Raw genomic sequence first — 27,912 nt, forward strand, 5'->3', positions numbered from 1 at the left:
AGTAAATCAAGAAAAGGGGATACCCAGATGGTCCCTGAGTACTGCCAGGAGTAATTTGTGAGTGCAGAGCCAGGAGTATCCCTTGAGCATTGCCGAGTGTGATTTTAAAAATGCAAAAAAAAAATTAAAATAAAAGGTACAAAGATTGCAAGTAAAAGTCGAGCTGGGGCTGGAGTGATAGTACATGGGTAGGGCACTTGCCTTGCATGCAGCTGACCAGAGTTCAATCCCTAGTACCCCATATGGTCGCCCCCAGCCCTGCCAGGATTGATCCCTGAACACTGCTACTGCTGTGTATAGCCCAAAAATAAGCAAACAACAACAACAAAAAATGTCAAGCTGTCTTTCTTTTCAAAGAAAAGTACAGTCCCATAGAAAGCATAGGCGTGAAACCTACTGTAGGGTGCTTATGGTGCCAGGGTTAAGTGATGGTCAGTCTCAGTGGGGAAAGCAGGTCGTGTGAGAGTGGTCAGGGTATGGGACCTCTCTGCACCTTCCTGCAGGTCTGCCGTGACCCCTAAAAGACTTTGAAAAAACAAAGTCAAAGAAATCGCCCAAATCATAGACCATTAGGACTAATGTAAGAGTTGAAAAAGATTCTTGGACTCAAAAACTGAAGAACTAAAATCAACCAACATACAGATCCTCAACTCAGAGGTGGTTGTTCTTGTGTCCATGGAAGGGACAATCAGGCTGGGGGTGTGGGAAATGAGTCTCCATTGCTGATGGCTTCGCACCCACACAATTCTCTCTATAAAGAATGAGAGACTCGGGGCTGGATCGATAGCACAGCGGGTAGGGCGTTTGCCTTACACAAGGCCAACCCAGGTTCGATTCTCAGCATCTGATATGTTATTGAGAATAACAAAATATGATCCCCCGAGCACCGCCAGGAGTAATTCCTGAGTGCATGAGCCAGGAGTAACCCCTGTGCATCGCCAGGTGTAACCCAAAAAGAAAAAAAAAAAAGAATTAGAGACTCAAGAGGCTGGAGAGAAGTACCAGGGCGAAGGCACTTGCCCTGCACATGGCAACCCTCACTGGGCTCAAGGCACCACACAGGGTCCCCTGAGTCCCACTAGGAGTGATCCATGAGCACAGAGCCAGAAGGGGGCCCTGAGCATAGCCAGGTGAGGCACCAACTCCCCCCAAATCCCTCACCAAGAAATAAAAAATTATTTATTTTAAAAATTTTTAAAGAAAGAGGGATTCAAGATGTCATACTGAACCAAACATCTCCCAGCGTGGACCCTTGAGTACCTCAAGGAGTGGGGCCACCGAGTGAGGGAACTGAGGGAGCATAACCCCCTTTCCGGGAGGGACCACTGCAGCCACGACCCACAAAGACTCCCTCGGATGTGTGCACCTTGCTGAAGGCTCCCAGACACCAACATGTGTGTCTGGTTCCCTGCTCTGCCTGAGACAGAAACATCTGAGAGAAGCTGGGGACATGTCTCGCTTGTCCCCACGGCCCTGACAACTACAGCCGTGCTGGGAGCAGAGCAGAGTCTCACGAACTGTGTCTGCAGGAACTGGAAAGGAGCCTCCACTAAGTCTCACAGAACAGGCAGAAACGACAGGCAGAATGAAGCCACAGAGACCTGACACATTTGCGGAGTGGGGAGTTCAGGACCGAGGAGACGAGATGTCAGGCAAGGCAGGGGGTGAGAGCGAGGGCCCTGCACGCAGCAGGAAACCAGCCCTGTCCGGGAGGGAGTCGGAGATGCGGAGCATGCGTGTGAGAGGGTCCGAGAGCAGAAACAAGCTGCTCCAGTTAGAAAGAGCATCATGGTAAAAAAAAAAAAAAAAGACACTACTAACCAGATAGAGTACCACCATGCTACGTCAAGTCCTGCGCTTCTGTTTCACATTTATTTTTAATGAGACTGCATTTAGAACTATATTTGTTGGTTGGCTAGGTGGTTAGCTGGGTGACTGGTTGGTGGGTGGGTGGTAGGGTGGGTGGTAGGCTGGCTGTTTGGATGGGTAGTTAGTTGGCTGGCTGGCTGGTTAGTGGGTTGATTGGGGGGTGGCTGGTTAGTGGTTTGGTTGGTGTGGTGGGATGGTACATAGTTGCTGGGTGGGTGAGTAGGTGGGTGGGTATGTGGTTGGTTGGCTTGTGTTGGCTGGCTGCTAGCTGGTGAGGTGCGTGATGGGGTGGGTAGGTGACTGGCTGTTGGCTGGTTGGTTGGCTAATTGGTTAGTTGGTTGGTTGTCTGGCTGGCTGGCTTGTTAGCTGGTTGGCTGTTTGGCTGGCTGGTTATTTGTTTGTTTGGCTGGTTGGTTAGTTGGTTGTTTTGCCTCTGTCTGGTTAGTTGTTTGAGTGGCTAGTTAGATGGCTGTTGTGCTGGCTGGTGGTTAGTTGTTTGATTGGGTGGTTGGTTAGCTATTTTGCTGGCTGGTTGGTTGGCTGGCTGGCCTGTTAGCTGGTTGGTTGGCTGGTTAGTTGATTGTCTGGATGGTTAGTTGGTTGTTTTGCAGGCTGGTTGGTTGGTAGTTGGTTGGCTGGTTGGCTGGTTGGTTGGTTCTCAGTGCTGGGGACGAAGTCCAAGCATGTGAGGCATGCACTCTGCTGTGGAAACAACTTGTCTCCTTTAACAGCCACAACTGTCGATAAAGCAAGCACCTTTCCCATATTATGAATAAGGAAACTGGCATAGGTACAGTGTGGTAACTTGCCTGAGGTTACCCACACAATGGGCAAGAGTGCCAAGATCCCAACCCAGAGGGACAGACACTCTTTTGTGAGACCAGCACAGCTGTGATAGGGGAGCTGCAAACTGACTGGTAAGACTAGCACCGGGGACCAAAGTGTGTCAAGGTCACCCAGCCAGCTGCCTACCCAGGTCAACATCAATATCTCTTCCCTGCCAGCTCAGCACTTCTCAATTTTTCTCCAATCACAGCCCCGCTCCCACCTGTTTCTCCGCCATCCTGCTTCCTGGTCCCCTCATCTTGTACAAAACTTCTTTACCTGTGGCCCCCTTGGAACATTCTTGGGGTCCATGAGGTAGCAGGTGGCGCCTTTTGAGAAACGCTGATCTAATTATGCTCATTGGGACAACACAGGCTGGGGCTAAGTCAAACTCTGCTTCTAACTCTAAGACCCTAAAGTCTTAAAAGATCTTGAGAATTCAAAGGGTCTACCAAGATTTCATCCACAGGTTTTCACACAGTGATAAGCAGAATTCGAGAATTCCCTGCATGTATCAGGGACTGGGTTGGGGGGATTCCTTGGCGTCGACCAAGAAGTCTTAATTGTGCGACCCCCCTCCCACCCTCCGGTAAGATTTCATAAGGGAAAGAGGGTAGAGTATATACAACATTCCACAGCCCCTGGGCCAGACACACTCAGTCTGGTAGCAAAGAACCAAGGTCCAGAAAGGGGAGTGCCGGGCCAAAGCCATCAGGACGCGCAGGCTGAGAGCAAAACTGTCCCTTAAATACAGAGAACAGCCTCACTCCCTGTTCAGCTTTTTCTCTCAAGTTTTCTAAAAAACACGACTTCTAACAGAGGTTTCCAATGGTAGAGTAACACACCACAGTGCATGTGTGTGTCCCTGCTGCTTCCTGCACCCTCGCATCACCCTCACACACCCCCTGTCCACCCCGAAGTCTATGGAGCAGCAGGGAATCACGGGCCTAGCGTGGCCTCCGCAGCCCGGGGCAGCCCGGGAGTTTCAGCAGGGACCTCAGCTGGTGGGGGGGCCTTTGCCCCCCATATATCCCAGGAAACTTCCACACATCGAGCTCTGGACCTTGCTTAAGAAAGCAACGTGAGCGAGAGAATGAGACATCCTGGCCTGGGGTATTTCCACACCACGACACATTACCCTCTGTCCTTTGCTTTGTGAAGCTTGTGACACGACATATCTGCCTATTTCAAGCTGAAACTTCATCGGGAAGAGTAAGGCATTCCCCACCACACAAACAAGGACTCGAGACGCACTCAAAACTCACGCATTTCTATGAACAACTGCCTCTTCTCTGCCATGGTCTTCCGCTTGTTACCACTTTCCTCAATCATCCTAGAGACAAAGAGAGACAGAATGAAGCACTATACAATTTCACAATTCAACCAGGCGCGCATCGTTATGCTGTGAAGAGGTCCAGGAAACCAGGCCGTACCAGTGCATGCTCAAGACTGTCAGAAAAAAAACGACAGTGTGATGGCCAAGAAGGTGAGTCACTGGGCCCAGAGCAATAGCTCAGCAGGTAGGTAGGGCGTTTGCCTTCCTGGGTTCGATCCCCGGCACCCTACTAGCTCCCCAGGAGTGATCCCTGAGTGCAGAGCCAGGAGTAATCTCTGAGCACTAATGGGTATGGCCAAAGATCAAACCAAAACAAACAAATGAAAAAAAGGGGTAAGCTGGGAAGGAGCGACAGTATAGCGGGGAGGGCATTTGCTTTGCACGAAGCTGACCCACGTTCGATTCCCGGCATCCCTTATGGTCCCCTGAGCACCATCAGGAGTAATTCCTGAGTGCAGAGCCAAGCCAGTAACAACCCCTGAGCATTGCTAGGTGTGACCCAAAAAGCAAAAATGAAAAAAAAAAAAGGGTAAGCCACTGTCCTTTTATATATTTACTCCTAAAATATTTTTTTAATCAACTTACATGAGCCCATGAACTTGCTTTTTATGCTGCAACCAGGGAACTCTGTCTTATTTCTAGCTCTCAGATGCTCTCTGCAGAGTCCTGGATTAGCTGAGACCATCGTCTTTAGAGCATCGTTTTTACACAGAGAAACATGCCACTAAGTATGACTTAGGAAGCAATTAGAGGGCAGGGAAGCCCTAAAAAGAAAAGAATTTTAGCTTATAAAAGACAATAAAATCTTTTTGTTTTTGCTTGTGTTATTTTGGGCTGTGCTCGGGGCTTCCCCCTGGCTCTTTGCTCAGGAATCACCCCTGGCTTTGCTCAGGGGACCACAAGGGGTGCTGGGGATCAAACACAGGTTGGCCACGTGTGAGGCAAGTGTACTACCTGCTGTACCATCTCTCTGGCCCCCAAATCTCCTGTTTTTATATTAAACAAAAAAGCTGTTTGTCCTGAAACTTAAAGGACCCCAAAAGGTGACATTTTTTAGTCACATAATAATAGCAATTTACATTTATAGACGTAGTCTCTTGGTTCAAGCCCTCCACCTGCATTAGCTCACTCCATTCTCCCAGCAGCCCTACTATTATTACTATTATTATTTATTATTATTACTATTATTATTCCCATTCACAGATTAGGAAACAGATGAACCTGCTCCAGATATACAACTCAAAAGCAGTACAAAGGGGCTGGAGTGATGGCACAGTGGGTAGGGCGTTTGCCTTGCACAAGGCTGACCCGGGTTCAATTCCCAGCATCTCATGTAGTCCCTGAGTACCGCCAGGAATAATTCCTGAGTGCATGAGCCAGGAGTAACCCCTGTGCATTGCCAGGTGTGACTCAAAAAGAAAAAAAGGCAGTACAGCACACATCAAATCACTCGTTAACTTCTTTATTTTATTTTATTTTGCTTTTTGGGTCACACCCGGCGATGCACAGGGTTTACTCCTGGCTCATGCACCAGGAATTACTCCTGGCAGTGCTCGGGAGACCATAAGGATGCTGGGAATCAAACCCAGGTTGGCTGCGTGCAAGGCAAATGCCCTACCCACTATGCTATCACTCCTTAAATATCTTACATAAAGACCAGCACAATAGTACAATGGCGAGGGCACTTGCCTTGCAAGAGGACAAACACAGTTCTACACCCCCCCCCCCCAGCATCCCATATGGTCCCCCAAGCATCACCAGGAGTAATTTCTGAGTACAGAGCCAGGAGTAACTTCTGGGCATCACTGGGTGTGGCCCAAAAATCAATCAATCAACTCCTGTTGTAATTATTCACTTTAATGCACTCTCAAACCCCTGCCCCTCAAAAGCTAGAACTCGCCAAGGGCACAGGAGGGCGCACCCCACAGCCCCTGCTCTTTCAGAAGCTGCGGCACAGGCCTGGGGGTGCCTGGCAGTCACCTGGCACTGCGCAGACACATTCCTGGTTCCCTCAGCGGGGCAAGGCGCAAAGAAAACCGTCCCCCAGCACAGCCTTCACCCTAATTTACAAATCACAGGATTACGAGAAGAAAACATAGAGAAATATCCTCTTTTAAAAAAATTTTAGGGACCAGAGGAATAGCAGAGATTCAAGGTGCTAGCTCTGTGTAGTCAGCTCAGGTGCAATCCCAGGCACTGCCCGTTTGGTCCCTGGGCCCCGCCAGGAGTAAGCTCCAAGCACTCAGGGTGAGATCCAAAAACCAAATGAACAACAACAAAAGGAAGGGTTTTAAGCACAGACACTGATAGGGAGGGAAAGTGACAACCCCAAATATCTAAATGACCACATAAAACTTTCAGCTTTAGAAAAAAATTAATGCCAAGAACACAAACAGCCTATTCCAAGGGTACAGATGCCCAGTTTGTGAAAGTTTCAGCTGAAATTTGCTTCCTCTATAAAAAATAAAAAATAAAAAAAAAAACATCAAGCAAAAGAGCACAAGCCAGGGGCTGGAGGGATAGCACAGAGGGTAGGGTGTTTGCACGTGGCTGACCCCGGTTCGATTCCCAGCATCCTATATGGTCCCCTGAGCACCGCCAGGAGTAATTCCTGAGTGCAGAGTCAGGGGTACCTCTGTTCATAGCCAGGTGTGACCCAAAAAAATAAAAAAAAATTTAAAAAAGCACAAGCCAAATAACTCCCCTCAGCAGACTGAACCATCCTCAAACATGCTAGAATCCCAAACTGACGACAGATCAACCACATCTGCACTGGAGCACTTGCTTGCTGGACATTTATGAGCAAATCTGACCTAAAACAATTTTTAAATGAAAATATATATTCCTTAACATCCTGCAATTATATTCTGATTATTAAGGCTGACCTATTCTAGAGTATGGCAATGTCATCAGACAGGCTAGAACATACGAGACAGTAGCTAATTCTCCCCCACAAGGAGAGAATTTTCACCAGAGACAAGCAGATAAAAAAGAAAAAAAAAGCCACCAGGAATAGTCAAAGCCCCATGAAATCTAAATCCTGGAAAAAAAAAAAAACAACAGAAGTTGGCATCAGTAGCCTATAATTACAACAGAAAGGGAGATACTTGAAAGCCTGCTTCCTTCTCCCCAACTTGATCTCTCAGTAAATAATCAAAATTGGGAGAGGGGCACTTTGGACCACACCCCGAAGTGCTCAGGGACTACTCCTGGTCAGTGCTCAAGAGTTCATGTGGTGACAGGGGTCAAACCCAGTTCTCCAGCAGCATGCCATCTCCCCAACCTGGTGACACATGTTGCAAATGCTAAGCACAGACTAAAACAAAGGCTGCCCTTGATAACTCATGTATAGGATCCTTTGGCTTTTGACTCCGCCTTCATCCTGTTTCCTTTTGCTATTTCTTTACATCACTCTTTCTGAAGGTGAGGTCTCAAAATTCCTAGAGATTCCTAAATTCATGGTAATTTTCTTTCTTTTTTTTTTTCTTTTTGGGTCACACCTGGCGATGCACAGGGGTCACTCCTGGCTCTTCACTCAGGAATTACCCCTGGCAGTTCTCAGGGGACCATATGGGATGCTGGGATTAGAACCCGGGTCGGCCGCGTGCAAGGCAAATGCCCTACCCGTTGTACTATCACTCCAGCCCCTAATTTTCTAACTATTCCAACAACTTCCAGATTATACCTGAAAAAAACTTTGCATTATACTTGAAAAAAGTATACTCTACATTATCTGGATGGCCACCAGGTGAAAGTCGTGCCCTGTGGTCGTGCAGTCACGTGAGCTAATGCGGTGACAGCACCCGGGGGCTTCTAGAACTTTTTCCCACTGCCAGCCCCTTTCTACCCAAGAAAATTTTACACATAAGTAAAGAAGTACACGGGGCTGGAGCAATAGCACAGTGGGTAGGGCGTTTGCCTTGCACGCGGCCCACCCGAGTTCGATTCCCAGCATCCCATATGGTCCCCTGAGCACTGCCAGGAGTAATTCCTGAGTGTAGAGCCAGGAGTAACCCCTGTGCATAGCCGGGTGTAACCCAAAAAGCAAAAAAAAAAAAAGAAGTACATAAAACAGGTAAACAAATCAAACATAAAACGATAATAAAATGTAAAGAATTTTATGTGGGAGCCCAGCTGTGCTCAGGGGTCCCTCCTGGCAGGGCTCAGGGGACCATGTGTGGTTCTAGGATTCAAACACCAAGGTTTGGGGGCTTGCAAGACAAGTGTCTAAGCCCCTGAACGATCGCACCAACCAAGAACCACTTTTGGTTTGGATTCTGGGGCCTCACCTGGCTGTGCTCAGGGTTTACTCTTGGCTCTACCCTCGGGCTTACTGCTGGCCGGGAGAGGGGAGCCAGCTGGGGTGCCAGGGATGGAATCCAGGCTGGCAGCATGGAAGACAAGAGCTCTACCCAGTGTACTATCTCTCCAGCACCAAGAAATTTATTTTAAAACAAAATTCTTTTAAGAGTTACACAATCCCATCTGGAGTCACAACCCACACTGCTTCAGAAGCCGGGACCTGGGCAGGGATGGACAAGCTACAGAATCCAGACTCCCCGGGTCACAGCAGGCTGGCCACGTGCCTGCCTCGTCTCACTGGGACGCGGTCACAGACTCACGGAGGCACTGTCTAGGAACGCTTCCAAGCTACAATGGCCGCATGGGGAGCTGGGACAGAAAGCATGTGGCATACAAAGTCAAAATTACTTACTGCCTGGGGCGGGAGCAATAGGATAGCAAGCAGGGCACCTGCCTGGCATGTGGCTGGCCCGGGTTCAATCTGCAGTACCCCAGAGGGCTCCCCAAGCATGCTGAGAGTCTACACTAAGCCCAAAAACAAACAAAAAAATACTAAACCATTAAAATATTTACTGGCTGTCCCAAGGAAGTTCTACACTAATGGAAGTGCAATAAACCCTGTTCCCCTCCACACATCTGGCTGCAGGCAGGTCTACTTGATCTGCTGCCCAATGACCAAGTGGTTTCAGGACTAATGCAACAACGGGGCAATCTATCCCTAGACGAATACTTTCATCACTCTATGACTCAGTTCCTCTTTCCAGAAATGGCATAAAAATTTCATTTGCTGGGCTGGGGAGCTAGTGCAGGGGGTAGGGAGCTTGTCTTGGGTGCAGCTGACCTGGGGTTTGATCCGTGGTACCCTGTGAGGTCCCCCGAGCATGGCTGGGAGGGACCTCTGAACACAGAGCCAGGAGTAAGCCCTGAACGCTGCCAGGTGTGACCCAAAACAAATAAAGAATCTACTTTTTGATTGAGATTCTGTGACAGATACCAGCATAGTGGATAGAGCACTTGCCTTGAACGCAGCTGACCCAAATTCTATCCCAGGCACCCCACATGGTCCCAAGTCCTGTCAGGGGTAATCCCTAGCCAGGGCCAGGAGCACAGCCGGGTATGGGAGGGGAAAAAAAGTCCTTAACATACTTTTGTTTGTTTGTTTGTTTTCTGGGTCACGGCCAGGGGTCACTCCTAATGGTGCCCTAGTTAAACCCAACATGCACTCAGCCCTCTGAGCCACGCCCACAGCTCACCTTAGCTTTTTGAAACTAATGAAGCACCAAGTAAATACTTTAACATGTTAATGATCTAAACTGACAAAACGATAGTATTTGCCTCTCAGAATCACCTGTCCCCGTGGACACAGGGAAGAGGGCATCTGCAGCTGTGTGCCAAAAGCCCACCCAGGGAGCCTGGTCCTGTGAGATGGCCTGGCCACACCCCACCTGATGCCCACCAAAAGCCAGGATGGGGCCAGAGCAACCGTAGAGCGGGTAGGACACATTGTCTTGCGCACGGCTGACCAGGGTTAGATCCCCAGCGCCCTACATGGTCCTCTGAGCCCCAACAGACCCCGGTGAGCCCTGAGTGCAGAGCCTGGGGTAAGCCCTGAGCACTGCTGCACGGCCCCCATACCTCCCACCAAGAAAAAAAAAAGCCACAATGAACCAGTAGAGAACAGACGCGTATAGAACAGACGCAGCAACAAAAGCAGCAAGTGAATCGGGAAGAATCCAGAACTCAACTAGAGGAGCTGGAGCGACAGCACAGCGGGTAGGGCATTTGCCTTGCACACGGCCAACCCAGGTTCTAATCCCAGCATCCCATATGGTCCCCTGAGCACCGCCACGAGTAATTCCTGAGTGCAAAGCCAGGAGTAACCCCTGTGCATCGCCGGGTGTGACCCAAAAAGCAAAAAAAAATTCGGAACTCAAATAGACAGAGGGCAGCTCCTACGCTTCCTCGACCCCTCCTGGATGCCCAGTGTGAAAGCACACCGCGCCGGGCCCACCCTGCGCACGCAAAGGGAATCGGGGGAAAGCCAGAGAGAAGAAAGAAGGATGAAAGCCAGGGGAGAGACTCCAGGTCATTTTCACCCCCGTTCTCATTTCCCCCCCACCCCGGCCTAGAAGATGCCAGGAGCTCAGGAGCACCTCTCCGGGGAACCGCCTAGAGAAGGGGACATCTTCTCCTTCTCACACACGGGAAGATCTGGTCCTGGTTCGTGCACCAACAACTCGGAAAACTCAGCTCTGAGGGAAGGCCTCCGCCAACCTCCCAGGCTGACCAAAGGGACACATGGGGGCCACCAACCGGAGGACACTTGCCAAGTGTGACCGAGACAGCTTTGGAAACGGACTCGGGAACTGCAGCCAGTGAAGATGGGTAGAAACTCGAGACTAAATTACTACCAGGTCAAGCGCTGCTGGAAACGAGCTGAACAGACGCGGCTGGAGGGAGAGGCTGACGGGTGGGAAACGGGCTGCAGGCAGAGGTCAGGTCCCGCTCCTACAGCACCACCTGGAGCAACCCCGGGGCACAGAGCTAGGAGCAGCCCACTGAGTACCGCCAGGAGGGCCCCAAGCACCATGGGGGGCACTGATGGTCCCTGGCACCTCAGGGCCCAAGTAGCACCGCAGCCTCAGGCCCTGGCACTGAGCCTCGGGCACAGTGGGCTGAGAACACCCAGAGCTCCCCGCGGGGTCCCCTGGGCATTGCTAAGGATGGTCTGCAAGAAAAATTATTTTTCAAAAAACAATCATTAACAGAGTCCAGTGAGAACTGGCACAGATGTTCAAGCACTCTGACAAGACTTCAAAGCAGCTGCTATCAAAATGCTCGAGTGGACATCACACTCTGGACGCAGAAGCTGCAGGACTAGGCGCCAGGCCAGCCGACAAACGAAAGACAGACGGAATAAAAGGGACTGAAACAACACAAATGGGGTGGGGAGAGGAGCCCCGGGAAGCCTTGGCTGGAGACGGCAGGAGAGAGGCGAAGGGCTTACGGTGGACCCAAGCAGAGCGCATGTCCAATCTGGACAGAGGGAAAGTTCTTTATTTAGAAAGTTACATAAGAAACAAAAGTAAATAAAGTTAGCACCGCCTTTATTTAAACAAAACAAAACAAAAAGAACCAAGCCTCAGAGATTTACTGAACAAAATGGAAAAGGTCTAACATTCACCATGTTATCAAAATCCCAGAAGAGATGAGTTTGGGGACAGGGCACGAAAACAATTCAGTGAGGTACAGCTGCATGAGCCAAGTATACACACTTTGCATGCAGAAGGCTCAGTACCACCGCCATTCCCACCCACCCACTCACTCCCCTCACAAAAATAAAATAAAATAAAATAAAATGACGACATAATGGCTGAAATTTTAACATAAAAACTACCGACATGTGGTCCGAGTGACAGCAAAGGGGTTCGAGCATTTGCCCTGGTTCAAGCCCCGGTGGCATATGGTTCCCCCAAAGCACTGCCAGGCGTGAGCCCTAGCAGAGTCAGGGGGAAGCCCTGAGCACCGTGGACGTGGCTCAAACATCCCCCCACCCCGGGAAAAAACAGGCTAGCTACAAGTTCAAGAAAATCAGCAAACCCTACACAAGTTAAAGCCAAAAAGATCCACTATAAGGTTTACATCATAACCAAATTGCTGTCAACTAAAAGCAAAGGGAAACTCTTGAAAGAAGCCAAAGAGATCGTCCGAACTCATCTGTAAGCAGAACCGATGGAAATTGCAAACCAATCACACCCGACACAGAGAAAAGATGAGTGGTTACCAGAGTCCTGGGGGGCCGCAGTGCCCTCCCGCTGCTAACTTTCCCGTCCCCTACTGGTCTTCCCCGGGTGACCTCCCAAATCAAACCCTGGCTCCAAAGCCGCTGCCCGGTGTCAGCCCCGAGAGGACTGAACCGTGAATGAAGTCCTTCCATCTCGAAGGCACCCAGAACTCAAACATTAGCCAATGAAGACCGCCACAAATAACAGCCCCAGCTTCAAAGAAAGTGGGGCTCCACCCCAGAACAAGAGTTAATTTTTTCGGGGGGGGGGGGCAGGGGTTGTCTGTTTTTGAGCCACACCAAGAGGTGCTCAGGACTTACTCCTGGCTCTGCTCAGGTTTCATGCCCGGCAGGACTCAGGTGACCCTGTGGGATCAAGTCTGGGTGGGCCGTGTGCAAGGCTATCCTATTGCTCCAACCCTCCAGAGCCAGCTTTGGGACAGGGGGGGCATTGTTGGTTTGGGGAAGCCAACCCTGACAGTGCTCAGGAGTTATTCCTTGCTCTGCACTCAGGAGACCCCTGGTGGTGCTTGGGAGACCCTATGCCGTGCCGGGGACTGACTGGAGTCCGCTGAGTGCCAGGCAAGCGCCCTTAGCCCCCGACTCTCTCTGGCCCACCATGCCCATGCTGCTGATACCTGCACCTTTGGGGTCGGGCTTCTCACTGCTCCACACCCACAGAAAACCGAATCTTCCTGCCACACCTGATTCTCTGTCCTTGTCTTCCCCAGAGAACCCAGAAGAGCAGCAGGGGGCAAGGGACAGCGCAGCCCCACTTCCTGCCGCCCTGGCACTGCGCCCTGCCTCAGCCGCCTCCCCACGAGACAGCCAACTCCTCCTTATCATTCCTTCCAGCCCAACTCTAATTTCAAACCCTGCAGCTTCCTTCCTCACAGTCGCGCTCACCTCCACCCTTTTTCCCATTCCAACTGCCAAAACCTTTGTCCGAGGTAATGGGCAAATAAAATGTGACGACGATGCGGGGAGCGGCCCCGCCCCTTCCTGGCACTCATCCTGTGGGCACACGGAGAAAACCTCCTTTTCAGACACGACGCTTTTCAGAAATGTTCAGTCCTCAGCGGATCCTAGCCTCCGGGAGCTTCAGTCCACCCAATTAAACACACACACACACACAATTACACACATACACATACACACACAAACCCAGGCTTTGGAAATAAACCAAAAACAAATACCTCATGACCTCACTCACGTCAAATCTAATTAACACCCACACACAGAGACACACACACAGACACACACACACACACACACACACACACACACACACACACACACACACTCCAACTCAGAAGCAAAGAGCAGAATGATGGCTGCCAGGGACTAGGCTCTGGATGTTGAACAAAGGTATAAATTTCCAGTAATGAAGTCAGTAGGTTCTGGGCCAGGGAGAGAGCTCAAAGGACTAGAGCATAGGCCTTGCCATGCAGGGGCCCAGGGTCGGTCCCCGGTACCATCTAGTCTCCCAAAAAGCAGCAGGGGAGAGCCCCCCCTACTCACGGACCAACAGTACAACAGGGGGGAAAAAAGATGCTAAGTTTGGTGAGGAATGTGCACTCTGTGACAACAGCTGACCTTGTGCTGTACTTGCTGAGAGGAGACCCCACACACCACACACGCTTACCACACTCACCACATGTACTCACACACACATTCGCCACACGCACCAGGAACACTATATACTCATCCCACACATTCACCACACATGTTCACCACACGTACTCTCTACGCGCACTTACCACAAACACCACTCACCATACAGATTCATCATACACACTCACCACACACACCATATACTCACACACCACATGCCCTCACCAGGAACACCATATACTCGCCACACATTCACAGCTCACAACATACGCTCCCACACATATCTCCACACACACTTGCCATAAACACCACTTACCACATACACTGTACACACTCACTACACACACTCACCAGACACACCATACGCACTCACCAGAAAGACCATACTCTCTGTCTGTCTCTCTCTCTCTCTCTCACACACACACACATACTCACTCACCACGCACGCTCACCACACATCTGCCCTCCACAGGTATTGATCACAAACACCACTCACCTCACTCATCACACCATAAACACCATACACCCGTCATCCACACTCACACACACTCTCTTCACCTGCACTCACCACAAGTACCACTCACCCTGTCCTGTCAACAAAACACACAAACTCGAAAGAGATGGATATGCTGATTTATTTGTGACAACCATCTCACTTGTATCACTTGTTGTCCTGTTGATCTTCAATTTGCTCGAGCAGGCGCCAGTAATGTCTCCATTTGTCCCTGCCGCGTGCTAGCACAGCCCAATGATATCTGCTTGCTCTAGGAACAGGGAGAGCCTCAAATCCTTCATTCAGGGATTTGACGAAGACATCTGACCATCTAGTTGGTGGGCGGTCACAAGGTCTTCTGATATCCCGTGGAATCCAGTCGGTAACAGCTCTAGTCCAGCGGTCATCTCTGAATCGCATTACATGACCGGCCCATCTGATTTTTGATGCCTTGGCAAACGAGACAGCATCCCTGATTCTTGACCGTCGACAGAGGTCAGAACTCCAGATTCCTTCTCTCACTTGAGTGAGTGAGACGTGATACTCCTACCATAGCTCTTTCGATTCCTCTTTGGGATACCCTAATAGCATTCTCATCCTGTTTGCGTAGGGCCCAGGTCTCTGAGGCATATGTTAGTGCAGGAAGAACGGTAGAATCAAAAAGATGTGCCCGGAGTCGGAGGTTCTTTGTTCTCTTAACCACTTCTTCGATGCTCTTGAAGGCATTCCACGCTGCTCTCTTCCTCCTGCGCAGTTCTGGCGCCAAGTCATTCCTCATGTTGATTTCTCGACCCAGGTACACATAGCTGCTGCATTCGGAGATGTTCGTTCCATTGAGAGCAAATGGAGCTTCAGGGACTAGTTTCTTTTTCATGAGCATCGTCTTGTTGAGATTCAGCTGCAGTCTGACCTTTCCATACTCGTGGTCAAAGTCAGCCAGTATTTGTGCCGCTTGGCCAATGTTTGGTGTTATGAGAACAATGTCATCAGCGAAGAGGAGGTGGTGTAATTGCCGACCGTCTATCTTCACTCCCATTCCTTCCCATTCCAGTTGTCCCATGATGTTCTCGAGGGTGGCACTGGAGAGTTTCGGTGAAATGGTATCACCCTCCGCACCCCTCTCTTACATCAATGATCACTTCCTTGTAGAATGGTGAGATCCTGGTGGTGAATCCACAATACAGCTCGTGAAGGATTTTGATATACTGAGTTTGAACGCCCTGTTTGGCTAGGGCTTCAATGACTGCCTCAGTCTCAACAGAATCAAAGGCCTTCTTTAAGTCGATAAACGTTAGACAGAGCGGCATCTTGAACTCTCACGAAACTTCAATGAGTTTGGTCACTGTGTGGATATGGTCTATCGTGCTAAATCCCCTTTGGAACCCGGCTTGCTCACATGCTTGTCCTTCGTCTAGTATTCTGTCTATTCTATTCAGGATGACACAAGTGAACAACTTGTAGATGACAGACAGCAGGCAGATTGGGCAATAGTTGCCGATGTCATGGATATCTCGCTTCCTGTACAACAGAACGGTCCTACTGGTTTTCCACTGAGACAGAACCTTGCATTCAGACAGGTAGCGTGTAAAAAGCCAAGCCAGTGTATTGATGAATACTGGAGGCAGATTCTTCAGGTGTTCGGGTCTGACCTTGTCCGGACCAGGTGCTGTACGCGTCTTTACCGATGAAATGGCGTGTCAGATTTCGGAAGGGAGGACGTTGGGAACGACATATCCATCCTGCGGAATTTGGTATGTGGGCAGGTGGACATGGCTGTCAAAGAGATCCGAGCAGAAGTCGTGAATAATCCTCTCCATTGCCCTTCTGGAAGATGTGACAGATCCATCGGGATGTCGGAGGGCAGTCATCTTGGTCTTGTAGTTGGCGAAGGACAGGCGAGCACTGCAAGTACTTTTCCCGGCTTCTGCTGCACTGGCCGACACTGCTGCTCTTCTCTCTCTGAGGACTTCCTTTATCACTTCTTTGCACAGCTTTGCAAGCTTGGATGTTAGCTTGTGGCTGCCTGAGGCTTGCGCCAAACCATGTTGACGAATGAGCTCGAGAGTTTGTGGCTTCTCACTCTCGGCATTCTTCACACAGTCATGGAGGTGCTGAACCAGTCAATCGTATTCCTCGTTGATGTTGTCAAGGACGGCATCTTCCCACATTGCTGCAATAGTGCCAAAGAGCTCCCAGTTGGTGGTCATTCTGGGAGTTGCCTTCTTAGACTTAAATTTTGCAGACCTTTCTCCCCACTCTGTGAAGTAGAATTTTGCATGAAATAGATGGTGGTCCAATCCCATTTGGAATTTTGGGACAACAGTGACATCGGTCAGGCAAAACCTTCGATTGAATATGATGTGGTCAATTTCATTGTGGAACTGTCCACTGGGAGACTGACTCCTATGTCCAGTGTTTAGATTCGGCCTTCTGGAACTGTGAGTTACCATGGATCACCATCTCACCATATACATTTCAAATCTTCACCACACCCTTTAAATATAATTTTTTATTATCGCTGTCACTGTCACTGTCATCCCGTGGCTCACTGAATTGCTCAAGTGGGCACCAATAATGTCTCCATTGTTGTTACTGTTTTTGGCATATCAAATATGCCATGGGTAGACTGCCAGGCTCTGCCGTGCAGGCAAGATACTCTCAGTAGCTTGCCGGGTTCTCCGAGAGGGACAGAAGAATCGAACCCAGGTCGGCTATGTGCAAGGCAAACGCCCTACCCGCTGTGCTATCGCTCCCTAAAACTGTGAATAATTTTATTACAATTGAACACCACTCCACTCATGAGTATGTATTCTTCAGAAGCTTAATTTTAATGGTAGAAAAGAATTTTATCATTCATTCATGACTTGCTGCTGGTTGTGCCTGATTACAATGAACAATGTACATATTGGAAACAAATCTTTTTTAAAAAAGCTCGAGGGGCAGGGATGGAGAGATGGTACAGGATTAAGGCACTTGCCTTGTACACAGCTGTTACTGGTTCACTCCCCAGCACTACATATGGTTCCCTGAACCCTGACAGAAGTGATCCCTGAGTACAGAGCCAGGAGTCAACCCTGAGCACTGCCTGGAGTATTCCCAAAACAAAAACAAAAGTGAGAGTCTGACCTTGGTCTACAGGATGTAAGAGTCGAGTCTCTTGCTTAGAACATGAGGCTCTAAACAAAGCATCTTCAATCTCCAACTTGAAACTGCAGACCAAGGAGACGGCTCAAAGGGGCGGAGGCCGTGCTTACAGGGGTAACGCCCTCAGTTTCACCCCAGTACTGCATGCCCACCAGGTGTGGGGGACACCCAGTATCAGCTCCCCAAACACATCACTAGATTTGAATCCTATCCAAAACAGTAATTTTTACTTGTTTCATTTACTTATTTTTTATTGGATCACAAGATACACAGCTACAAAGTTGTTCATGATCAGGTTTCAGCCATACAATGTTCCAACACCCATCCTTCAACCAGTTGCACATTTCCCACCACCAATGTCCCCCCAGTTTCTCTCATACCTCGCCCCTCAATGATTTTTAAATAAAAAATGAAATTGGAAGTTCCAGAGGAAGCTGTTTAATGCCCAAAGCACAAAGCCAAGCTGAGTAAGTTTTTCAACACTATACTGAAAGCATAATCCACAAAAAAATAGGTTCGCTGGATCTAATCAGAATCAATTGCTCTGCAAAAGGTACTGTGAAGAAGAGGAAAAGAAGCCCCAGAGTGGAAGATAAAAGGATTTTCAGAGCACGTATCTGATGAAACACTCAAATTCAAATGACAAAGAATAACTCCAATGGAACAAAAAGCAAACAGACTAATTTAAAAATAACCAAGAACCACAGCGAGGCTAAGTGGTAGATCACACGCCTTGTACGGGCAAGGCTCTGGATTTGATATTCAGCACCCCCCAAAAAATCTGAATACACACCTCACCAAAAAAGACAGACACAGCATTATGAAATTCAGTTCATGAAAAGGTGTTCTCATCTGTGCCATTAGGAAATTGCAAGCTGTCACACTGGGATACCACCATGAACTGGTAAAACAGGAGGAAAGGAAAGAAAAACCACAAATACCGAAAGCCGGCCAGAATGCAGGCCAAGAGCACCCCCAGCCCTTCACTGTCAGTGGTGAGATGAAAGCAGCCCCTGGTGTCCAGTGTCCCTTACACAGCTGATCCCCACCACACGTGGCCCGACAACGACACTGCTGGGGATTTACCCGCTTGAGTTGAAACTTTAGGTTTACACAAGGCCCACAACCAAATGTCTACACCAGATTGACTTGTAACCATCAAACACTGGAAGCAGCCAAGAGGCTGTTCGACAGATGCTTGGATAAACCGGATGCAGTTCAAACTGCTGAGCACCGATGACCCGAGGCAGACACGAGGGGAAGTGAACTGCACGCTGCTGCGTGAGAAACGGGGGCTGGTGGTGTGGTTCCAACGTTGTTTTACTGAAAAAGACAAAATTGGAGAAACGGTAAAATAACTGTGGTTAGCAAAGGCTTGGAGGGGACGAGGGTTAATCAGGGGAGGCCCAGAGAATGCCTCAGGATGAGGAAACTATTCCGAATGATACTCTAACAGGGTATATGACCCTGCTTTTGTCTCAACTAGTGGAGATTTAACACACAGGGTGAGTCTTTCCCTTTTTTAAATTGATTTCTGGTCCCTATCCAGCGGTGCTCAGGAGCGATTCCCTGCTTTGTGCTCGGGAGTCACTTCCAGCCGTGCCTGGGGGACCTTGTAGTGTCAGGAATCAAACTGGAGCCTCCTGCATGCAAAGTGTGTGGTCAGCCCATCCACTGCGTTCTCTCCCCAGTTGCTCAAAGAGTGGATCTTCATGGATGTATATTTGTTGCGCCACACCTGGTGATGCCCAGAGCTTACTCCTGACTGAGCTCAAGGGACCATCTGAGGTTCCGGGGACCGAACTGGGGTTAGTGGCAGGCAAGGCAGTGCTTGCATGCTGTGCTGTCTCTCTGGCCCCGTGGATAAATGCTTTTTAAAAGCTCGAGGGTATGGGAGGGTGGATGCCAGGAGGAAATCAGAACGTGACCAGACAATGTGACTGTATAAAACCACCTAGTGAGGGGCGGGGATGGGGAGCAGTGCCCCAAGTCGCTACGGAAACGCAGTCCTGTAAGACTAAGGGCAAACAAAGCCCGTCCTTCCCCAATAATCCTGACAGTGCCGGGCGTGTACAGCGGAACCAAGCGATTAAAGGGGCGGCAGCTGCTGGGGGGTGCGGGGGGGGGGCGGTGAGCAGCTCTGCAAGAAGCAGCTATGACCCACATACTAGCAGATTACATCTGGCTCGGGCACACACAAGCACAACCTTGCTCTGTCCATTACGAGGGCCTCGAGACAGGAGCCCAGGAGCAAAGAACATACCAAGTGTCCACATGGGGGCTTACGATACCTTTGTCCGGGGCTCCTTGGGGAAATGGCAGGAAACACACGAGACAAGCTGGCAGTAGCAGACAGCTAGTGAGCAGGTCTAGAAGTGGGTTAAAAACACAAACAAACACGCCAACAGTCGGGTACAGGCTTATCAGAGACATAGAAGGCGACTGAGAGAGCTCCGGGACGGGTGGCCACAACTGGAACAATTTCAGCCACAAAATTACATAGTATTAAATATCCTGAAGTTGATACTGACCTAATGAGTGGCTAAATGAACAAATGAGAAACAGGCTTGCAGAAGAATTTCCAGCACCTTCTGCAGCAACTCCAGCCTGCGGAACACAAAGCCTGGCAGTGACCTTGCTCGAGGGAAGACGGCACAGGGTGACACAGACAAACAAGACCCCGGCCACACGGTCAAGCGCAACACCGACAGTGACGGTGCACGCTGGCAGCCCGTTCCCTTGGAAGGTGGACAAAAGGGCATTTTGCCTTTGTGGGCTCCCATAACCCAATCTAATCATGGGAAACGAATCTGGCAAGTCTCAGTATGGGGGTGGCGGGGTGGGAGCTGCAAAATACTAGACCAGCCTCCTCAAAACTGCCGAGTTCATCAAAACCCTGATTGGAAACATCTGAGCAACTAGCTGAACTCTAAAGAGACGTGACAAGTGGCCCTGAAGGGGGATCCTGGAACCTTAGAACAGAGACACACCTTTAGGACAACACTAAACACACTCCAAGTGTGGATTTTAGACAAAAAGGACATGCGTAGAAGATGTTAACAAGAGGGAGCAGGTATGAATGCATCAAGGAGCTACTATTGTTCAAAATATTTTTTTTTTTGGCATTTTGGATCACACCCGGCAATGCTCAGGGGTTACTCCTGGCTCTGCACTCAGGAATTACTCCTGGTGGTGGTCAGGGGACCATATGGGATGCTGGGAATTGAACCCGAGTCGGCCGTGTGCAAAGCAAATGCTCTACCCTTGGTACTGTCGCTCCAGTGCCTTAAAATGATTTTTTATCATTAATCAAAGACTGTTCTTTAAAAATAAGGCAGGGGCATGATAGTACACCAGGTAGGGCTTTTGCCTTGCATGTGGCCAGCTTGGGTTCGATCCCCAGCACCCCATATGGTTCCCCCCATATGGGATGTTGGTTGTTTGGAGTCACACCCAGCAGTGCTCAGGCTTACTCCCAGCTCTGTGCTCAGGGATCATTTCTGCGGTGCAACTAGGGGACCATATGTAGTTCCGGGGATACAAACTGGAGTGGGCTAGCATGGCACTATGGCACTTTTTTTTTTTTTTTTTTGCTTTTTGGGTCAAACCCAAATCTGGCGATGCTCAGGGATTACTCCTGGCTCTGTGCTCAGGGATTACTCCTGGATCTGCACTCAGGAATTATTCCTGGCGAGATGCTCAAGGACGACCACATGGGATGCCGGGGGGGCAGAGGGGAACAAACCAAGTTGGCCGGCCACGTGCAAGGCAAACACCCTACCTGCTGTACTATCACTCCCTGCCCTGCCGCATTATGACACACTCTTAGCCCTTTACACCTCTGCCAGTTGGCCTGTTTTTAATGACAATGCAATTTTCTTTCTATTAATTGCTTTCAACTGCATAAAATATTATGTATAAAGCTGTTATCAGTGGGCTGTCGCATACAGAATTCCCTAAAAAGATGTAACTACCCTCAAGGGTTACCTAACCGGAGTACCTGGAAATCCAGGAAGCAAAATCTGACCCAACTGAAAGATGAACTAGACAAACATATACGGCAGTCCGACCCTCCAGTGTCCTAGGCCTGATACAGGTGTGTGGGGGGAGGGGGGGAGGGAAAGGGCACGGAGTCACGTGGCTCTAGGAGCCTGGGGCCGTGTGTCCCACTGCAGGTCCAACAGCCTGTGCCCACACGCTCTCCAGCCCAGCAGACAGGTGTGTGTGAGACTCACATCAAAACCCACTGCTGTTGCAGTTGGTACAAAGCCCAGCGAGCACACCGAGGTCAAGTGCGTGAAGCCACGGCTGGATGTGTGCATCCCAGTGAGCATCATTAGCAGCTGCGGAAACTCAGCAGCAACAAAACCAAAGGGAGGGGTGAACCTTTTGCTTTGTTTTATTTTGCTTTGTTTCAAATCACTGTGAATTACAGAGTTACAACGTTATTCAGGATTTTCAGACTTACAGTGCTGGCACCCACCAGGTCACCAGTGCTTGCCCCCACCAATGTCCCCAGTTTCCCTCCCACCCCCAGTCTGCCTCTAGGGCAGGCACTTTTTTTCTTTTACTTTATTTCCTTTGGGGCACTCTGCTTGACAGTGTTGCTACTAACAGGGTAACGTGCACTCGCTTCCTTTCAGCACCCAGTCCTTGTCCAGAGTGAGGAAAGCGGAAAACTTGGTTTTCCGTTTTGGGATGCTCGCTCATAGGTTACTCCTGGCAGTGCTAGGGGAACCAGATGGGATGCGAGGATGGGCTGCATGCAAGGCAAATGCCCTACGGCTGTACTATATCTCCAGTCCCAAGGAAGGGGGAAACTTTAAAAGAAGATTTCGGAAGGCCTGAACACCAACTAGATCTAATTGATCTTTAAAAAACACTCTTGGGGCTGGAGTGATAACACAGCGGGTAGGGCGTTTGCCTTGTACGCGGTCGACCCGGGTTCGAATCCCAGCATCCCATATGGTCCCCTGAGCACAGCCAGGGGTAATTCCTGAGTGCAGAGCCCGGAGTAACCCCTGTGCATCACCAGGTGTGACCCAAAAAGCAAAAAAAAAAAAAAAAACACTCTTCAGAATAATGGCAAAGTACACATTAATTCCAAGTGCATATGAAGATATATCTGCACTCGGACAGACCATATCTGGGACCACAGAACAAACACTAAGACATCGAAGTCCCCCCAAGTATGTTACCAGACTACAAAGAATTTCTGAAAACTCTGACAGAGACAAAATCAAAAGCTGGTTTTTTTTGTTGTTGTTGTTGTTGTTTTTGCTTTTTGGGTCACGCCTGGCGATGCACAGGGGTTACTCCTGGCTCTGCACTCAGGAATTACCCCTGGCCGTGCTCAGGGGACGATATGGGATGCTGGGATTTGAACCCGGGTCGGCCGCGTGCAAGGCAAACGCCCTACCCGCTGTGCTATCTCTCCAGCCCCAAAAGCTGGTTTTTCAAAAAGGTCAATAAAATTATTAAAAACTACTAATATCACTAAGAAGAGCGATTAAATAGAATCCATGAACAGTAAATACTGAGGCACTACCATGACCAATTCAATATATAGACATATATAATAAGTATATAAAGGTGACAACTTAGATAAAGATGACCAACTGTGAGGCTGAAGAGGTAATTCAGCAGGTAGGGCACCTACCCTGCGTGGAGCCAATCCAGGTTCAATTCCCAGCACCCCATGTGGACCCCAAGCCCCACCAGGAATAATTCCTGAGTACAGAGTACTACCACGTGTGGCCCCAAACCAAAACAAAACAAAACAAAAATGACCAATTGCTCAAAACCACAAATTATCAAAACTGAAAGCCATAACCAGAATGATCCTACAACTATTATAAATCTCATTTGTTATTTAACAAAGTGCACGTAAAAAAATTGTATTTGATTTGTTTGGGGGCCACTTGGGCAATGTTCAGGGGTGCCTGTCTCTGCACTTGGGGCTCACTCCTGGCAGGGCTTGGGGGAGCATATGAGGTACCAGGGATCAAAGGCAGGTCAGCCGCATGCAAGGCTAATGTCTTTGCTGCTGTACTATCTCTCAGGCCCATATTAAGACAATCTGAGGAGGAAAGGATGGGTATTTTCAACAAATGGGACTAGACACAAATTAAGGCATATGCATCAGGGGAGTATTAGACAAGAAAACATGGATGAACCTTGAAAGCATCATGCTATATAAGAGCGGGCAGTCACAAACAGCCATGAATCATACACCTCCATTCTCATGATATATTGAACAGGCAAGCCCCAGGAGTGACTCTCAGCGGCTGTGGGGAGGGAGAACTGGAAATGGCTGTGATGGGTACCAGGTTTCTTGGGGGAATGATAAAAATGTTTTGGAATGTTCTGGAATGAATGGCAGTGCTGATTACACAATTCTATGAATGTATTTTAAAGCCACTGAACATGCGAATTATATATGAATAAATGAGGGGGGAAAGGCTATCTTATGTAAGCTTTTGTCAATTTTCTTCACCAAATGTCACACTGCTAAAATTCACACTGTGTTGTATTTTTGTCATTCTTTTCGACTACAGTATAATTCCACAAACTACAATTCAATCACTTATTCTTCTGCTGATGAAAACCTGAATTGTTGGTTTTACTTGTCTCCTGTGGCTCAAGGGTGCGGGTTATTCTAAGCGGACATCTACAGGACGAATTTCCAAGCCACTTTGGAAAGTACAGTTCTCGCCACCAGGCCCCTCTGGCCCTCTCTGATACTTGGTCTATCGGGTTATTTCAAATTGTGCTAACTGGGGGCCAGAAAGATAGTACAGCATGTAGGGTGCTTGTCTTGCACACAGCTGACTCAAGTTTGAGCCCCTCACATTGCATATGGTCCCCTGAGAACTGCCAAGACTGATCCCTGAGCACAGGGCCAAGAGTAAAGCCCTGAGTACAGCCACGTAGGGTCCAAAAGCAACATAAAATAAATTCAAGGGTTGGAGAAAGTAGAGCACGTAAGGCACTTGCCTTGCAGGCAGCCAACCCAGGTTCGATCCTGGCACTACATATGGTTCCTTGAGCACAGCCAGGAGTGATCCCTGAGCACAGAGGCAGGAGTCCGACCTAAGCACTACCCACCCACCCCAAAAAAAGTTTTGCTAATTGCACAGCAATGCAATGTCATTACTATCACGGGATGGTCTCACTGGCACTTTCTTGACCAGGGATGACCAAGGTTCATCCTTCATGTTTACTGACAATATTTTTTTCTTTTTTCTGGGGAGTCCTGGTCTCCTGCTATATGCTTTTATTACAATAATCATTTACAGTGAGAGTCTCTTGCCCGCACACCTGGCTGTATTCCCCGGGGCTCCTCGGAGGGGATGGGCTCCAGCTTCCCTCCCCACCCCAAGCAGAGCTCCCGGCGGCCAAAGACCACCGGAACCTAGCTGTAGCCATGCTGGAGGCCCCTCTCCACACGTTCGGACAGGCTTCATGCATGAAGGTACCAGCAGAGGAACCCAGGTGTGTGTAATCCCATCAACAGCCAACATCCAGAGACAGACTTAAAAGCAAGCTCTCAGAAGTGATATCTTTTGCCTACTTCTCCCTCTGGGAGAAACTGGCAATCCTCTGAGAGTTTCCTGCCCACATGGGACAGCCTTGCAAGCTTCCCATGGTATATTCATATGCAAAATCCAGTAACAAGCTGGATCTCATTCCCCTGACCCTGAAGAGCCCCCAGTGCAACATCATTAGGAGGGCCGAGTCGAGATGGACTTCTAAGATCTCAGGGAAAGGACGAAATGAGATGTTACTGAGCCCGCCCAAGAAATCGGTGACTAACAGGATATCGTGATCGTGAATCATTTACGGTACTGTTCCTCTTCGGTGTGGGGAAGACACTCCTAAGCAAGAGACTGAAAGCACCGAGACAAAGCGGTCCAGTCATGCCTGTATTTTTTTAAATGCAGGACTAAAAGACTCCTTAGACAAATGCAAAGTGATGTCACAGACTGGAGAGAGCAACCTCTGCAGGGCTGATGTCAGGGGAAAGGAAGAAGCCCAGAGACACAGACACGAAGGAAACCTGTAGCACATTCTGGATAAACCAGTGGAGAGGGAGAGCAAACAAATCCAAAGTGGAGCATTGAGCACTTAAGGCCAGATAACAAAGGCGAAGGACTGGCAAAGCCCTAGAAGCGCCCGGAAGTGACTCCCGTACACGTCAGACTGCAGCCCCCGGAGAAGGAAGGGCAGTCACCAACATGCGCGCACGGAGGGTTTCTGGGAGAATTCTGTTTCTCCCCCTGCAGGTAATTACAGGGTTGTACTGGGTAATCCACTAAGCTATACTTTCTTTTCCTTTTTTTTTTTTCCAGTTTTGTTTTGGGGCCATGCCCAGTGGTGCTCAGGGCTTACTCCTGGCTGTAGAGTGCTCAGGATCATCCCTCACGGGGCTCGCGGACCATATGGGATACTGGAGATGGATCCTGGGTCAGCCACATGTAAGGCAAGGGCCCTACTCCCTGTACTAGCTCTTGGGCCCCTTAGTTACACTTTTTTACAACATATATCTCAATTTTACTCACTGTCACTGTCATCCCCTTGCTCATCGATTTGCTTGAGCGGGCACCAGTAACGTCTCCATTGTGAGACTTGTTGTTACTGTTTTTGGCATATAGAATATGCCACAGGTAGCTTGCCAGGCTCCGCCGTGCAGGTGAGATACTCTTGGTAGCTTGCTGGGCTCACCGAGAGGGGTGGAAGAATCAAACCCAGGTCGGCAGCGTGCAAGGCAAACGCCCTACTGCTGTGCTATTGCTCCAGCCCATCTCAATTGTAATAAAAAAAAAATTTTAAACTCTCTTTTACTTATCACACCCTGATAGGGAAAGAATTAGTCTATCTGAAGCATCAGGGCTGGCGTGAAGCACAGGAGGGAAGACACTTGGCCAACCCATGTATGATCCCCAGTATCCCACATGGTCCCCCAAAGTCCACCAGGAGTGATCCTGAGCACCGCCAGGTGTGGGCCCCAAAACAAGAACAACCACAAAGGACGCAACAGAACGCTCCCGTGCTGCTGGTGGAGTGTGTGCTCATGTCACTCCTGGGAGAGCAAAGGCAGCCTGGAGGGATGTGAAAGATGCACGTGGCCAGGAAATTCCCCTTCTCCAACCAAAACGCTGACATCAAGAGAAGCAGAGGAACGCTTACAACCCGTACTGCTCAGAAATGCAGAATCAGAAACTCCCTCCATGTCGACCAGCCAAAAACACAGCAAAATAAAATTTCAGTTAAATCAGGCACCCGCAAAGCAGAGCTAGATGGATGCAGACGGATCAACGGCACAGGGTGAGGGCCCACAAAGAAGCTGCAGAGAACACACGAGCTTGGACCTCTCCCTGGAAGAGTGAAAAAGGACAGTCAAGAGCCTGGGCCGCGGCTCAGGGCCAGAGCTCCTGTCTTCAGGTGCCAGGACACACTCCCAGCACCACCCTGCAGTACCAGGTGTGCTGGTCTCAAGGGGCAACGACTGTGGCACTCCCACTGCACTGTCACCAAACACATGACCCCAGATCCTGCAGCAGCAACCATGAGGAATAAAGGGCCAGAGAGACACACATTCAAAAGAACAAAAGCAACCAGTGCTGGCGTGGATGTGGGGAAAAGGGACACTCTTTCACTGTTGGTGGGAATGTCGACTGGTCCAGCCTTTCTGGAAAACAATATGGACAGTCCTTCAAAAACTAGAAATTGAGCTTCCATATGACCCCGCAATACCACTTCTGGGAATATATCCTGAGGATGCAAAAAAGCACAGTTGAAATGACATCTGTACCTATATACTCATTGCAGCACTGTTCACAATAGCCAAAATCTGGAAACAACCCAAGTGCCCTAAAACAGATGACTGGCTAAAGAAACTTTGGTACATCTACACAATGGAATACTATGCAGCTGTTAAGAGAGATGAAGTCATGAAATTTGCTTATAAATGGATAGACATGGAGAGTAACATGCTAAGTGAAATGAGTCAGAAAGAGAGGGACAGACATAGAGAAGAAATGCACTCATTTGTGGCATATACAATAACATCACATGAGGCTGACACCCAAGGACAGTAGATACAAGGGCCAGGAGGATTGCCCCATAGCTGGAAGACTGCTTTGTGAGTGGAGGGGAGAAGGCAGATGGAATAGAGAAGGGATCACTAAGAAAATGATGGTTGGAGGAACTAGTTGGGATGGGAGATTCGTGCCGAAAGTAGATAATGGACCAAACATGATGATCTCTCAGTGTCTATGTTGCAAGCCATAACACCCAAAAATAGAGAGAGGTTATGGGGAATATTGTCTGCCATGGAGGCGGGGGAGGGTGGGAAAGGGGGGGTATACCCAGATATCCGTGGTGGGGAATGTGCACTGGTAGAGGGATGGGTGGTTGATCATAGTGAGATTGTAACCCAAACGTGAAAGCTTGTAACTATCTCACAGTGATTCAATAACATAAAATTTTTAAAAAAAATAATAAAAATAATAAAGGGCCAGAGAGAGAGTCCAGTGGGCAGG

The 27,912-nt window shown here is 49.1% G+C and overlaps 1 protein-coding gene across 4 annotated transcripts in view; it reads right to left on the reverse strand.

Moving 5' to 3' along the window:
* The window catches only part of DTNB (dystrobrevin beta), a 242,437-nt gene that overhangs the window by 192,977 nt on the left and 21,548 nt on the right, over positions 1-27,912 (reverse strand). For 2 of the 4 annotated variants that reach the window (XM_055121021.1, XM_055121020.1), the window contains exon 2: positions 3,961-4,028. The exons of 1 other annotated variant lie outside the window; for it this stretch is intronic. In XM_055121021.1, the coding sequence (XP_054976996.1) occupies positions 3,961-4,027 (67 nt within the window). In that variant the 5' untranslated portion in view covers position 4,028. Of the gene's footprint in view, positions 1-3,949; positions 4,029-27,912 lie in introns of all 4 variants that reach the window. One more of the 4 variants, XM_055121022.1, reaches the window with a different exon arrangement.

Source organism: Sorex araneus, chromosome X, assembly GCF_027595985.1.
Source record: "Sorex araneus isolate mSorAra2 chromosome X, mSorAra2.pri, whole genome shotgun sequence".
Taxonomy (NCBI): Eukaryota; Metazoa; Chordata; class Mammalia; order Eulipotyphla; family Soricidae; genus Sorex; species Sorex araneus.